The 15,472-nt window shown below is 45.9% G+C and overlaps 1 protein-coding gene across 5 annotated transcripts in view; it reads right to left on the bottom strand.

Moving 5' to 3' along the window:
• LOC140715967 (coiled-coil domain-containing protein 120-like) overlaps nt 1–15,472 on the bottom strand; it is a 53,681-nt gene that overhangs the window by 11,702 nt on the left and 26,507 nt on the right. For all 5 annotated transcript variants that reach the window (XM_073028584.1, XM_073028585.1, XM_073028582.1 and 2 more), the window contains exons 6-8: nt 11,067–11,247; nt 9,953–10,064; nt 162–248 (exon numbers count right to left, since the gene is read on the bottom strand). In XM_073028584.1, coding sequence (XP_072884685.1) covers nt 162–248; nt 9,953–10,064; nt 11,067–11,247 — 380 coding nt within the window. The remainder of the gene's footprint in view (nt 1–161; nt 249–9,952; nt 10,065–11,066; nt 11,248–15,472) is intronic.

The following is a 15,472-nucleotide window of genomic DNA, read 5'->3' as shown; positions in this document are numbered from 1 at the left end:
GGGGGAGAGCCTGGGGAAATGCCCCTCCCTCCCACATCTGCATCCCTCCTCTCCTAAAGACAGGCCCGGCTCCACAACAGCCCACAACCCCCACCCCCCACATTAAGCCACGTCAGTTCCAGCTCCGCCGCTCCCCAGTGCCCCTGTCCTGGGACTCTCACCTGTGCCTGCCTGCCCTGTCCCGGTACACAATGGGAGAACAGGGCTCACTGCGTCTGCCAGCCCCCGACATACTTCTCTGGAGCATCCTGCAGCGAGAGGGAGAAGACAGGCATTACAATAAATAATAGACAAGACAATAGGCACAGTAGAGGGCAGTAAGGTGTCAGTCCAGTCTCTGGGTATTGAGGAGTCCGATAGCTTGGGGGAAAGAAACTGTTACATAGTCTGGTTGTGAGAGCCCGAATGCTCTCACGATATGGGGTCTCTATTGTGGACTGAGAGTGGGTAGGAGGCAGGGAGAAAGGAATCATGGTTGGGAAAAGGGACAGGGAGAGGGGATGGAGTGGGAAGCACCAGCGAGATCAATGAACCATTTGCCTGGAATTAAATACCCTTGCCTGGGGTCTCAGGGCTGGGTGTGTCTGCACTCGCACCCCCCCCCCCCCCACCGCCCCGGCAGTCCTTCTCTGCCACTTCTCCCACTGGCACTCCACACTCGCCATTCCCGCCAGATTTACAAACTCGGTCTCCACTCCACGTTGACTAATACAGTGCTGTGCAAAAGCCTTAAGCCTCAGAGCTTTTCACAGTACACACATAACACATACTACCCTGAGGCTTATTTTCTCACAGGCATTTACAGGAGAATTATAAAATCTATACATAAAGACTGGCAAACAAACCAGTGTGCATAAGACAAATCTTACAATTAATAATAAAAAAATAATATCGAGATCATGAGTAGGAAAGTCCTTGAAAGTGAGTCTGGAGGTTGTGGAATCAATTCAGAGTTGAGGTGAGTGAAGTTATCCACACTGGTTCAGGAGCCTGATGGTTGAAGGGTAATAACTGTTCCTGAACATGGTGGTGTGGTACCTCCTTCCTGATGACAGCAGTGAGAAGAGATCATGGCCTGGGAGGCGAGGGTCCTCGACGGTGGACGATACTTTCTTGTGGCAACACTCCCTGTAGATGTGCTCAGTGATGGGGAGGGCTTTGCCTGTGATGGACTAGGCTGCGTCCAATCCTTTCTGTGGAATTTTTCATTCCTGGGCATTGATGCTCCCATACTAGGTCTGTCTCATCACATTCTACAGGGGTTGTATTGAGAGCATTCTGAGCAGCTGCATCACTGCCTGGTTCGGAAATTGCACCACCTCGGATCACAAGACCCTGCAGCGGATAGTGAGGTCAGCTGAGAAGATCACCGGGGTCTCTCTTCCCGCCATCACACACCCATCACTTACACTACACGCTGCATCCGCAAAGGAAACAGCATTATGAAGGACCCCACACACCCCTCATACAATCTCTTCTCCCTCCTGCCGTCTGGGAAAAGGCTCCGAAGCATTCGGGCTCTCCCGACCAGACTATGTAACAGTTTCTTTCCCCCAAGCTATCAGACTCCTCAATACCCAGAGCCTGGACTGACACCTTACTGCCCTATTGTCCTGTTTATTATTTATTGTAATGCCTGCACTGTTTTGTGCACTTTATGCAGTCCTGGGTAGGTCTGTAGTCTAGTGTAGCTTTCTCTGTGTTGTTTTTTTTTACATAGTTCAGTCTAGTTTTTGTACTGTGTCATGTAACACCATGGTCCCGAAAAACGTTGTCTCATTTTTACTATGTACTGTACCAGCAGTTATGGTTGAAATGACAATAAAAGTGACTTGACTTGACTTGATGCAGCCAGTCAGGATATCTGCATATTCACATTAACAGGTCCAGAAGTCCCTTGAACATTTCTTGTCATATTTCCCTCTACCACCACCCATGACAGCACATTCCAGGCATCCACCACTCTCAGTGTAACAAATTTTTCCCTCATCTTAAGTATTGGATAATGACTTTTTGACCTCATGATAAAGATTCTGCCTGTCTATGCCTCTCATAATCTCATAAACCTCTATCAGGTCTCTGCCAGTATGGATAAAACAACCCAAGTTTGTCCAACCTCTCCTTATAGCCCTTGTTCTCTAATCCAGGCAGCATATTCCTGAATCTCTTCTGCACCCTCCCCACCCTTCCTGCCGTGAGGTGAGCAGAGCTTGGGACAAGACTTGTACAGCCGCAACCTGACTTTCTAACTCCGCCGTGGATGGTCTCAAGCCCGGCTGTGAGAGGAGGAGGGTTGGCATGGAGCTAGAAACCCTATCCGTTACTCTCTGTATACCCATGACTGTGTCGCCACCCACAGCTCCAATCTGCTAATTAAATTTGCTGACGACACTACACTGATTGGCTTAATCCCAAATAATAATGAGGCAGCCCACAGAGAGGAAGTCTTCACCCTGACACAGTGGTGTCAAGAAAACAACCTCTCCCTCAATGTTGCAAAAACAAAGGAGCTGGTTGTGGACTACCGGGGGAATGGAGACAGGCTAAACCCTATTGACATCAGTGGATCTGGGGTTGAGAAAGTGAACAGCTTTAAGTTCCTCGGCATTCACATCACCGTGGTTCTCACGTGGTCTGTAGCTACCAGCTGTGAGGCGGAAAAGGGTACAACAGTGCCTCTACAACAGATCCTGACTGGCTGCATCACCGCCTGATACGGGAAATGTACTTCCCTCAGTCGCAGGGCTCTGCAGAGAGTGGTGCGGACAGCCCAGTGCATCTGTAGATGTGAACTTTCCACTCTTCAGGACAGCTGTGCAAAAAGGGCCCAAAGGATCATTGGGGACCTGAGTCACCCCAACCACAAGCTGTTCCAGCTGCTACCATCGGGAAACGGTACCACAGCGTAAAAGACAGGACCAACAGGCTCCGGGACAGCTTCTTCCACCAGGCCATCAGACTGATTAATTCATGCTGACACAACTGTATTTCTATGTTATATTGACTATCCTGCTGTACATACTATTTATCATAAATTACTATAAGTTGCACATTGCACATTTAGATGGAGACGTAATGTAAAGATTTTTACTCCTCGTGTATATGAAGGATGTAAATCATAAAGTCAATTCAATTCATCCCATAAAGACCCAGAGCTACAGAAACTCCAAAGACTCGTCTCTGGGAGAGGAAGAATCTTTGCCTAGTAGATGTACGAAATTGTACGGTGAAAGCAGAAGTCACAGGACCAGGATAGAGGACTCTGGCAACCTGCAGCCAGCGGCATTTGCCCCAGTAGGGGCGATGGGCTTAAGGAGAAGAATGCTTATCCTCGATGCCATGAGTGAGGAGGACAAGCATATCGTACACCTTCTTTACCACCCTATCTAATTTCATTAGGACTTATCGAGACTGCCACACCATTCCATCATGGCTGTCAATCCCATTCTCCTGCCTACTTCCCAGAACCTTTGACTGCCAGAGCCTCAAACGTTAACCCTTTCCCTCCCGGGATCATTCTCGTGAAGCTCCTCCGGACCCTCTCCAATGCCAGCACATCCTTTCACAGATCAAACAGCTCACAAAACTCCAAGTGCATGCAACAGATGCCATCACAAATACACCGATGATGCCACCGTTGTTAGCAGATTCTGAAATGGCAACGAGAAGGCGTACGAGGCTGGGGGTGTGGAGTGGGGATGGGGGAGGGTGAGACTGCCTGTGGAGTATTGTGCTCAGGCTTGGCTGCCCTGCTGTGGGAAAGCTGCCATTAAATTGGAGTATTGTGTGCAGTTTTGGTCACCTACCAACAGGAAAGATGTAAATAAGGTTGAAGTTGTACGGAGAAACTTTACAAGGAAGTTATGGGTCTGTTGATTTATATGGAAAGATTGAATAGGTTAGGACTTTATACCTTGGAACTCAGAAGATTGAGAGGAACAAATTATTGGAATACAACTTCCACACAACCCAATATTACTTTTACTAGGTAATATTGAAGGGATAAAACCGATACCCAAATTGAATAAATATCAGAAAGAATTTATAAAAATTGCATTGGCAGTAGCCAAAAAAGCTATTGCAGTGACTTGGAAATCGGATACATATCTAAGTATAGATCGTTGGAAGAATGAAATTTATGGCTGTATTCCACTTGAAAAAAATTACTTATAATTTAAGAGATAAATATGAAACATTTTTGAAAATTTGGCGCCCTTATTTACAAAAGACAGGATTAAATATATAGGTGCTCCGAAGATGAAATAATTGGTTACTTGGGGAAAGAAATAAATATATATACTAAAGTTATTACGAACTCCATGGAGCATGTGGGGACCCTCCAATATCCAGGCATTCCTCTTTTTTTCTTCTTTCTTTCTTATTTTTTTTTAATAGGGATGTTAGGGGGGAGGGGTTAAGGGGAGGGGGGCTGGGTAACACTTTTTTTTCATACACATTTATTCTGTAACTATTTGAAAACAATAAAAAAAAATTTTAAAAAAAGAAGATTGAGAGGAAATTTGATAGAGGTATACAAAATTATGAGGGGTATAGAAAGGGTAAATGCAAGCAGGCTTTTTGCACTGAGGTTGGGTTGGACTACAACCAGAGGTCATGGGTTAAGGATGAAAGGTGAAAAATTTAAAGGGAACATGTGGGGGGGGGGGGAACTTCTTCATTCGGAGGGTGATGAGAGTCTGGAACGAGCTGCCAGCGCAAGTGGTGCATACAGGCTTGATTTCAATGTTTAAAACAAGATTGGATAGGTACATGGATGGGAGGGGTATGGTGGGCTATGGTCCCAGTGCAGGTCGATGGGAGTAGGCAGTTTAAGTGGCTCAGCATGGCCTAGAGTGGCCAAAGGGCTTTTCTGTGTCCTGTATTTTTCCATGACTCTAAAAGGTATCCAAGGAAGTTGCCAAGACTTGAGGGATTGACTTCCAGGGAGAGGTTGAGCAGGCTAGGATTTTATTTCTTTTGAGCGCAGGAGGCCGAGGGGCGACCTTATAGAGCTGTGTAAAATCACAAGGGGCAGAGATAGGATGAGTGACCACAGTCCTTCTCTCCAGGGACAGGCAATCAAGAACAAGAGGGCACAGGCTGAAGGTGAGGGAGCAGAGTTTTAGCAGGAACCTTTTCACACAGAGGGCAGTCGGTAGACAATACTGTGCTAAAATCTTAGCTATACAGCTAGGGTGCCTAAGGCTCTTGCACAGTACTGTATTTGTAAACGTGGGGTGGACAGCGAGTTTGGAAATCTGGCAGAAGCAAAGGATGCTGGGAATGGCGAAGGTGTGGCACCGTGGGAGGAGTGAGAGACAGGTGGCAGAGGAGGAGTGCCACGGGTGGTGCGGGTGCAGACACACCCAGCCCTCAGATACCAGGCAAGGTCACTTGATCCCAAACAACTGGCTTATTGCTCGTTACAGAATGTCTCTCTGGTGCTTCCCGCTCCCTCCCCTCTCCCTTCCCCTTTTCCAAACATGATTTCCCTCTCCCTGCCTCCTTCCCATTCTCAGCCCACGATAGAGACCCATATCAGAATCAGGTTTATCATCACTTACATGTCGTGAAATTTGTTTTTTTTTGTGGCAGCAGTACAGTGCAATACATAAAATTACTGCAGTACTATGCAAAAATCTTAGGCACCCCAGCTATATATGTGTGCCCAAGGGTACTCAATGGAATGAGCTGCCAGAGGAAGTGGTTGAGGCCAGTACATTTAAAAGACATTTGGACAGGTACATGGATAGGAAAGGTTTGGAAAGTTATGGGTCAAATACATGCAAAGCATCTTGGATGGCAACGTTGCTCGGCATGGATGAGTTGAGCCAATGGGCCTGCTTTCCTGCCATGTGTAACATGCTGTAGGGTTTCACTGATAATGTAACGGTTTCTCTGCAGCAGCAATGTTTGGGTTGTGTCTAGAGATAACGGGGTTTGGAATGCTGCTGTTCTTTCTTGTGAGTCTTTTGGCCAGGGAGAGATGAGTAGAGAAGACATGGATGGAGGGAGTTGGTAGACCGCCGGACGGAGTGGACTTGGAGCGAGGGCCTGAAGGGCAGCGATGATCGGAGGAGGTCAATGGTGGCCTATCGGCCTATCAGTGAGCTCCAACATTGCGCAACAGACTGTTTAATAAGATTGGGCCCTTATTTTCTTTTTTTTTGTTTCTTCATTAACCATATAGTCAAAGTAAGAATTATATAGATTAATCGTTTAATCGCATATTGAGTGCTGTTTGTTATTTCGGGGTACTAGTTTGTAACAGGGAACACACCCAAACAAGATTTCTCAAGTTTGACCGGGCCGGGGGGGGGGGCTAACACCCCATATATTAATCCGCTCGCCGAAGTCAGAGTTACTCTTGGGGATGTCTTTGGGGACAGTGTGATCAACTGCAGAGGCATCACCGAGATAACTGTGGCATCAGCAGGAATTTGTAAGATATTCTGCAAGCCCCATTCCACCCCCACTGACTTCTATCAGTGCACCATAGAAAGCGTTCCATCCAGTTGCATCACGGCTTGGCACGGCAACCACGCTGCCCGTGACCGCAAGGAAACGCAGACAGGCTCAGCACATCACGGAAACCAGCCTCCCCTCCGCAGACCCGACTACCCTTCCCTCTGTCTCAGTAAAGCAGCCAGCCCACTCACCCCGGACATTCAGAATCAGTTTTAATATCACTGGCATATGACATGAAATTTGTTGTTTTTGTGGCAGCAGTACATTGCAATACATAATAAAACCTACGAATTATAGTGAATATATATATATATATATATATGTATATATATTTTGTTAAAATTAATTAAATAAGTAATGCAAAGAAGTAGTGAGGTAGTGTCATTGGGTTCAATGTGCATTCAGAAATCTGATACCAGAGGGGAAGAAGCTGTTCCTGAATCGTTGAGTGTGTCTCTTCAGGCTCCGGTACCTCCTCCCTGATGGCAGAGGGGAAGAAGCTGTTCCTGAATCGTTGAGTGTGTGCCTTCAGGCTCCTGTACCTCCTCCCTGATGGCAGAGGGGAAGAAGCTGTTCCTGAATCGTTGAGTGTGTGCCTTCAGGCTCCTGTACCTCCTCCCTGGTGGCAGAGGGGAAGAAGATGTTCCTGAATCGTTGAGTGTGTCTCTTCAGGCTCCGGTACCTCCTCCCTGATGGCAGAGGGGAAGAAGCTGTTCCTGAATCGTTGAGTGTGTGCCTTCAGGCTCCTGTACCTCCTCCCTGATGGCAGAGGGGAAGAAGATGTTCCTGAATCGTTGAGTGTGTGTCTTCAGGCTCCTGTACCTCCTCCCTGGTGGCAGAGGGGAAGAAGCTGTTCCTGAATCGTTGAGTGTGTCTCTTCAGGCTCCGGTACCTCCTCCCTGATGGCAGAGGGGAAGAAGCTGTTCCTGAATCGTTGAGTGTGTGCCTTCAGGCTCCTGTACCTCCTCCCTGATGGCAGAGGGGAAGAAGCTGTTCCTGAATCGTTGAGTGTGTGCCTTCAGGCTCCTGTACCTCCTCCCTGGTGGCAGAGGGGAAGAAGCTGTTCCTGAATCGTTGAGTGTGTCTCTTCAGGCTCCGGTACCTCCTCCCTGATGGCAGAGGGGAAGAAGATGTTCCTGAATCGTTGAGTGTGTGCCTTCAGGCTCCTGTACCTCCTCCCTGGTGGCAGAGGGGAAGAAGCTGTTCCTGAATCGTTGAGTGTGTCTCTTCAGGCTCCGGTACCTCTTCCCTGATGGCAGAGGGGAAGAAGATGTTCCTGAATCGTTGAGTGTGTGCCTTCAGGCTCCTGTACCCCCTCCCTGATGGCAGAGGGGAAGAAGATGTTCCTGAATCGTTGAGTGTGTGCCTTCAGGCTCCTGTACCCCCTCCCTGATGGCAGAGGGGAAGAAGATGTTCCTGAATCGCTGAGTGTGTGCCTTCAGGCTCCTGTACCCCCTCCCTGATGGCAGAGGGGAAGAAGATGTTCCTGAATCGTTGAGTGTGTGCCTTCAGGCTCCTGTACCCCCTCCCTGATGGCAGAGGGGAAGAAGCTGTTCCTGAATCGTTGAGTGTGTCTCTTCAGGCTCCTGTACCTCCTCCCTGATGGTAGTAATGAGAAGAGGGCATGTCCTTAACGATGGATGCTGCCTTTTTGAGGCATCGCTCCTTGAGGATTGCCTGGAGGCCTATGATGGAGCTGACTGAGTTCACAACTTTCTGCAGTGCCATCCCCCCGCCCCCCGCCCCCCACTGTCTCTTCTTCCCCGCTCCCATCGGGCAGAAGATACAAAAGCCTGAGAGCACGTCCCACCAGCTTCTATCAGACTCCTGAGCGGGCCTTTTGACCTTGCACCTTTACCTGCACTTTCTCTGTAACTGCGACACTCTATTCTGCGTTCTGTCATTGTTCTACCTCAACTCACTGTGTAATGATCTGATCTGTAAGAACAGTATGCAAGACGAGATTTTCACTATCTTGGCACACGTGACAATAATAAACCTATTCCGATGATGACCAGACTTGTATAATAGGTGATAAGAGATTTAATCTATATCCGTACACTACGTGAAGAAATATATAACAGGTTCCCTTATCTAAGAAAGGGTGTGTTGGTTTTGGAGAGGCTCCAGAGGAGGTTCACAATAATGATCCCAGGAATGAAAGGGTTGACGTACGAGGAGTGTGTGATGGCTCTGGGCCTGTACTTGCCAGAATGAGGGGGGGCCTCTCAGAGGAACATATCAAATATTGAAAGGCCTAGGTAGAGTGGACGTGGAGAGGACCTCACACAGTTTCCCTTGCCTCATCATTGAAATATTCCCGCAACCGATGGACTTTTAAAGAATCTTCATCTCATGTCCTCGATATTTATTCCTTTTTATTTACCGGTATATTTACATACACACAGTTTATTGTCTTCTGCACACTGGTTGAAAGCCAGTAGTTGGGCAGTCTTACATTGATCCTGTTATAGTTATTATCCAATCAATTTATTGAGTATGCCCACAAGAAAATGAACCTTAGGGTTGTATATGGTGAAATATATGTACTTCAAAAATAAAATTTACTTTGAAATTTGATAGGATGTTTCCTACAGTGGGGAAGTCTAGGACCAGAATAGAAGGACACAATTAAGGAGGAACTTCTTGAGCCAGACGGTGGTGAATCTGTAGAATTCAGTCACGGATGGCTGTGGAGGCGAAGTCTTTGGGCTGAGAGTGATAACAAATCAGTCGTGATGGAATGGCGGGGTACAGGTAGGGTAAACGCAAGCAGGCCTTTTCCGTAGGCTCGTTGAGACTAGAATCAGAGGTCATGGGTTGAGGGTGAAAGGTGAAGCATTTAATGGGAATCTGTTCACTCAGAGACTGGTGCGACTGTGGGACGAGCTGCCCGCGGGGTTGGTGGATGCAGGCTCGGCTTCAACACTTCAGGGATGTTTAGATAGGTACCCGGATGGGTGAGATAATGGACTGAGTGTGGATAGATGGGGCGAGGCAGCAAAACGAGATAGCATGGACTGGATGGGCTGAAGGGCCTAGGCTGTGGTACTCTCTGACAATGGGTGCCCTGAAACAGGCATCTCTCCCTCTCTCTCTCTCTGTTTCAGATACCCCTCCCTATGATGGGAAAAAGATTTACAATCTCCACCCTCTCAATATCTCTGAGAATCTTGTGCACCTTGGGGATTGGGGGTGGGGGGGGGGAAGCCACCCTTCAGCCTCCTTGGTTCCAGGGAAATCAATCTCGGCCTGTCCAGCCACTCAATCCCTCCAGTCCCGGGAGCATCCTGGTGAATCTGTCCTGCCCCCTCCCCAGCTTAATCACATCCTTCCTCTACCTGGGCGACCAGAACTACACACAATACTCCAAGTGTGGTCTCACCAAATTCATGAACAGGTTAATGTGACATTCCAATACTCCAAGTGTTGTGTGAGAACCCAGAAACCCTGTTGCTTTAGTGTAGAGGGCCCAACACCATACCGTACAGGACTGGCGTAGGAATTCCGTCTGCCTCGCGTCTGGTAGTAGATGTCAGTCGGCAGCAAAGTCCAGCCGTCTCCTCGGCCGATGGTCTGCCCGTCTCCCCGCATGTCTGTTCAGAAAGGGACACAGAGATCAGCAGGCAGAGAGCTCTCAAATGCAAGGGGTAAGGGTCAGACACAGAGTGAAACTCCCTCCACACCGTCCCATCACACACTCCCGGGGTCAGACACAGAGTGAATCTCCCTCCACACCGTCCCATCACACACTCCCGGGGTCAGACACAGAGTGAAGCTCCCTCCACACCGTCCCATCACACACTCCCGGGGTCAGACACAGAGTGAAGCTCCCTCCACACCGTCCCATCACACACTCCCGGGGTCAGACACAGAGTGAAGCTCCCTCCACACCGTCCCATCACACACTCCCGGGGTCAGACACAGAGTGAAGTTCCCTCCATACCGTCCCATCACACACTCCCGGGGTCAGACACAGAGTGAAGTTCCCTCCACACCGTCCCATCACACACTCCCGGGGTCAGACACAAAGTGAAACTCCCTCCACACCGTCCCATCACACACTCCCGGGGTCAGACACAGAGTGAGGCTCCCTCCACACCGTCCCATCACACACTCCCGGGGTCAGACACAGAGTGAAACTCCCCCCGCACCATCCCATCACACAGTCCCGGGGTCAGACACAGAGTGAATCTCCCTCCACACCGTCCCATCACACACTCCCGGGGTCAGACACAGAGTGAAGCTCCCCCCACACCGTCCCATCACACACTCCCGGGGTCAGACACAGAGTGAAACTCCCTCCACACCGTCCCATCACACACTCCCGGGGTCAGACACAGAGTGAGGCTCCCTCCACACCGTCCCATCACACACTCCCGGGGTCAGACACAAAGTGAAACTCCCTCCACACCGTCCCATCACACACTCCCGGGGTCAGACACAGAGTGAAACTCCCTCCACACCGTCCCATCACACACTCCCGGGGTCAGACACAGAGTGAAGCTCCCTCCACACCGTCCCTCCACACACTCCCGGGGTCAGACACAGAGTGAAACTCCCTCCACACCCTGTCAGTAAACCCTCTCTTCCAATACCTCCGGACGCAGACGACGGGCCAAGCTCCATGGCAGGATCGCCGAGCCGGTGTTGCAGGCTGCGTCCGTACCTGCGCACCCATCGGCCTCGCATCCCGTCTGCGCTCACGCCCAGCCCCTGCGCTGACACAGCAGCCCGCTGCTGCATCTCGAACCGCCGCTCCAGCTCCCTCAGGCGTGCCTGCAGAGAGGAGATACACGCGAGGTGGAAACTCAGACTCTCCCCGTACCCATCACCCGCCAAACCCCTGGATTAGACCCCAGATTGTAACCCATCCAGGGAACTGTTATTCTATATATAAACCCCCTAAACCTCTGGATTAGATCCCAGTCTGTAACCCACTCCTGGGGATCTGTTCTTCTATATATAATTCCCCTGAACCCCTGCATTATTCCACAGCCGGCATCCACTCCTGGGGATCTGTTATTCTATATATCAACCCCCACACTCCTGGATTTGATCCCAGCCTATAACCCATTCCCAGATATATTATTCTATATATAAACCTCCTGAACCCCTGGATTAGATCCCAGCCTGTAACCCACTCCTGGGAATCTGTTATTCTATATATACACACAGTGGTGCCAGAAAATTTGAGAGCCCTGTAGAATTTTCTCTATTTCTGCATAAATATGATCTAAAATGTGATCAGGTCCACATGCAAGTCCTAAAACTAGAACCCAATCAAATAAATAATACAACAAAAAAGTATACTTGTTCACTTATTTATTGAGAAAACTGGTCATATATTACTTGTATTTGTTGCAAAAAGTATGTGAACCTTTGCTTTCAGTAACTGGTGTGACCTCCTTGTACAGAAATAACTTCAACCAAATGCTTCCGGTAACTGTTGATCAGTCCTACACATCGGCTTGGAGGAATTTCAGACCATTCCTCCTTCCAAACGGACAGCTTCAGCTCTGGGATGTTGTTGGGCTTCCTTGCATGAACTGCTTGCTTCAGGTCCTTCCACAACATTTCAAAAGGATTAAGGTCAGGACTTTGACTCGGCCATTCCAAAACACAAACTGTCCTCTTTTTAAACCGTTCTGTTGTTGATTTAGAAACATAGAAAACCTACAGCACAATACAGGCCATTCGGCCCACAAAGTTGTGATTTACTCTCGTCTTTCAAATCATTGTCTTGTTGAATTATCCAACTTCTTTTAAGCTTCATGTAATGGACTGGAGTCTCAAGATGGCGCTCATGGAGTAAACCGCATCTAGGCTTTGCTCCAAACCTTTTACGTTTTTTTTAACCTACAAACACCCCTTAAACTTATTTTAAAGGGGTCTAAACATATAGAATTTTTTAAAAAACTATTTGAATTACTCTCAACCCGCTGAAATGTCTAGAGCAAAAGAACCGAAACAGACGAAAGAACCGTTAACTTTAGAAGTTGTTGTGAAGTTTATAGACGCTAGATTTGATGAATTGGAGAAAAAATTACTTGGAAGATTTGCACAGTATGACAATCGTTTGAGATCACTCGAAGAAAAGTTCCTGACCTTTTCACGGGAATCAAATGAACAACAAGCAAGCATTTTGGCTCTTGAAGAAGCTGCTCGTAAGAAGGATCGTATAATCGAAAAAATGCAAGAAGAGCAAACTTCGACGACCCAACAGATGGAACGCTATAAAGCTAAAATTACTGATTTGGAAAATCGTTCTCGAAGACAAAATCTTCGGTTAATTGGAATCCCGGAAAAATTTGAAAGCGGTGATCTGACCGTTTTCTTCTCCAAATTTCTAGTGGATGTCCTGGGCGAAGATGTCCTGGATAACCCCCCATTAATCGATCGGGCTCACAGAGTCTCTAGATATCGGGCAGATTCAAGTCTGAAACCACGGCACATAATTCTCAGGATCCATTATCCTCACATCAAAGAACGACTGATTCGTGCGGCTCGTAAAAAAGGTATGATAACCTATCAAAATTTTAATTTTCGCATTCTGGAGGACTATAGCCCCGAAGTACTACGGGCTAGGCTGGCTTTCAGATCGGTTATGTCGAATTTTCACCAGAAAGGCTACAAGCAAGCGTTGCTGTTTCCAGCACACCTGAGAATCACCCTTCAAGATGGATCTTTTCGGCTGTTTAAATCGCCAGCGGATGCTCAAGGTTTCCTGGAACAATGACATTTGATCGGGCTGATCAATGTAATCTAGCCTATAGATTTGGATCTGGTATAGATTGACGTTTGGGTTCTTTTTTGATACGGTTCATATATATTTCTTTTATACGATTAAAGCTCTCTTTTTTCTACCGGGTTTATTCCGATTTCATATTTTTATATATTACTAACCGATTAATGTTGAAGATGACCTATTAGGGTTATTTTTTTTTTCTTTTTTTTAATCGATATACGCTCTTTTTTTATATTTTTAGCATTTGAATATTAAGATTTGGAAGAATAAAATGGCGTTTCTTCTTCCCGACAGACTCCAGTGTCTGTAGCGTCATAACTGTTTTGATCTGTTCGAAAGTGTTAAACCTTCATTTATTGTTTTAATTTTTTTAACCCTTTTGATAATATACATTTATAACACTAATTTTATATTTTAATTTTTCCTATATCAACCCTTTTTTTATAATGTGGGTTGTTTGTATTTTTTTTAACTTTGTTACGTCTGAGTTGCCGTCTTGAGACAAGGGGGTAATTTTAGTATTAGATCGCTCGCTTGCCTCTGTTTGGCTTTTTTCCTGGGGTTTTGAGGGTGGTGGGAGGGAGATTTTTCTTTTTTTTCTTTTTTCTGCTTGCTTTTTGCTTAGTTTTACTTCATGGGCTTATATGAAACTACTAAAATGGCTGCGGTGCTGTGACTTCCGGCTTCCCTTTGAACTTACTTCCCCCTTCCGAGTTCATGAGTTCACTTTTCTTTTAAACCTATATGTTAACTGTAATATGTATTGTCAATATGGATAAGACTATTAACTTTGTTTCTTGGAATACTAATGGTTTAAATCATCCGATTAAACGGAAAAAAGTATTCAAAGTATTCCATAGAATGAATGCGAATGTTATTTTTGTACAAGAGACTCATGTTAGGAAGGTGGATAGTCAGAGGTTGTTTAGGTTTTGGAAGGGCCAACAGTATCACTCAAATTCGCAAGCCAAAGTGAGAGGTGTTTCTATTTTTATAGACTCATCAACTGCTTTTATACATTATGAAACAATTTCAGACCCGCAAGGTAGATTTTTGCTTATTACTGGGTTGCTTTTTAATCAAAAAGTTGTTTTAGTTAATGTTTATGCTCCAAATACTGACTGTCCTGAATTTTTTAAATGTTTATTTACATCCTTTCCTAATCTGAATCAATACAGATTGATAATGGGCGGGGATTTTAATTGTTGTTTAAACCCTTTGATGGATAGATCCAAACCCATTCAAACTTTTCCGAACAAATCGGCTTCTCTTATTAATTCTTTTATGATTGATTCAGCTATCTGTGAAATCTGGCGTTTTCTACACCCTAATGATAAAGAGTTCTCATACTTTTCCCATGTGCATCATAATTACTCAAGGATTGACTACTTTTTCATTGATCAGCACTTCCTTACAGATGTCATGGATTGCAAATACGACTCTATTGTTATATCTGATCATGCACCTTTGAAGTTATCTATTAAGGTGACGGATTCACATATTAGTACTAAAAGTTGGAGGTTTAATTCTGTTTTACTGCAGGACTCTGACTTTATTAACTTTATTAAACAGCAAATTGATTTGTTTTTCTCAATAAATTCCACAGCAGACATCTCTAGTGGAACTCTCTGGGATACTTTTAAGGCATATATTCGTGGACAGATTATTTCATATTCTGCCGGAGTTAGGAAACGAACTAATTCTAAAATATCAACATTAGTTGATAAAATTAAGGCAATTGATAAGATTTATGCATTGACCCCTAGTAAAGAACTTTATAAAGAAAGGGTGGAACTTCAAATGGAGCATAGTTTATTATTAACCTCTTCGATTGAAAGTCAGTTAATTAAATCGAAAGCTCAATTTTATACATATGGAGATAAGTCTGGTAAATTACTAGCTAACCAATTGAAAATTGTTTCGGATAAGCGACAAATTACTAAGATTCGTAAACAAGATGGTACTCTGACGATTGATCACAAAGAGATAAATACAGCCTTTCAAGATTTTTATAATTCTTTATATCAATCAGAATGTACTAAAGACTCTTCTATAATGAGTGAATTTTTAAGGAAATTGAATATTCCAAAAGTAACTGCTGAGGATAGTGTAATTTTGGATACACCTATTACGGAGTCTGAAATAGAAAAGGCCATTTTCTTAATGAACTCGGGTAAAGCTTCGGGCCCAGATGGTTTTTCTGCAGAATTTTTTAAATCCTTTTCTTCTATACTTTCTCCTTGGCTTTGTAAAATT

Source organism: Hemitrygon akajei, chromosome 24 (genome assembly GCF_048418815.1).
Source record: "Hemitrygon akajei chromosome 24, sHemAka1.3, whole genome shotgun sequence".
Lineage (NCBI taxonomy): Eukaryota > Metazoa > Chordata > Chondrichthyes > Myliobatiformes > Dasyatidae > Hemitrygon > Hemitrygon akajei.
This window is presented reverse-complemented; position numbering and strand designations above follow the sequence as displayed.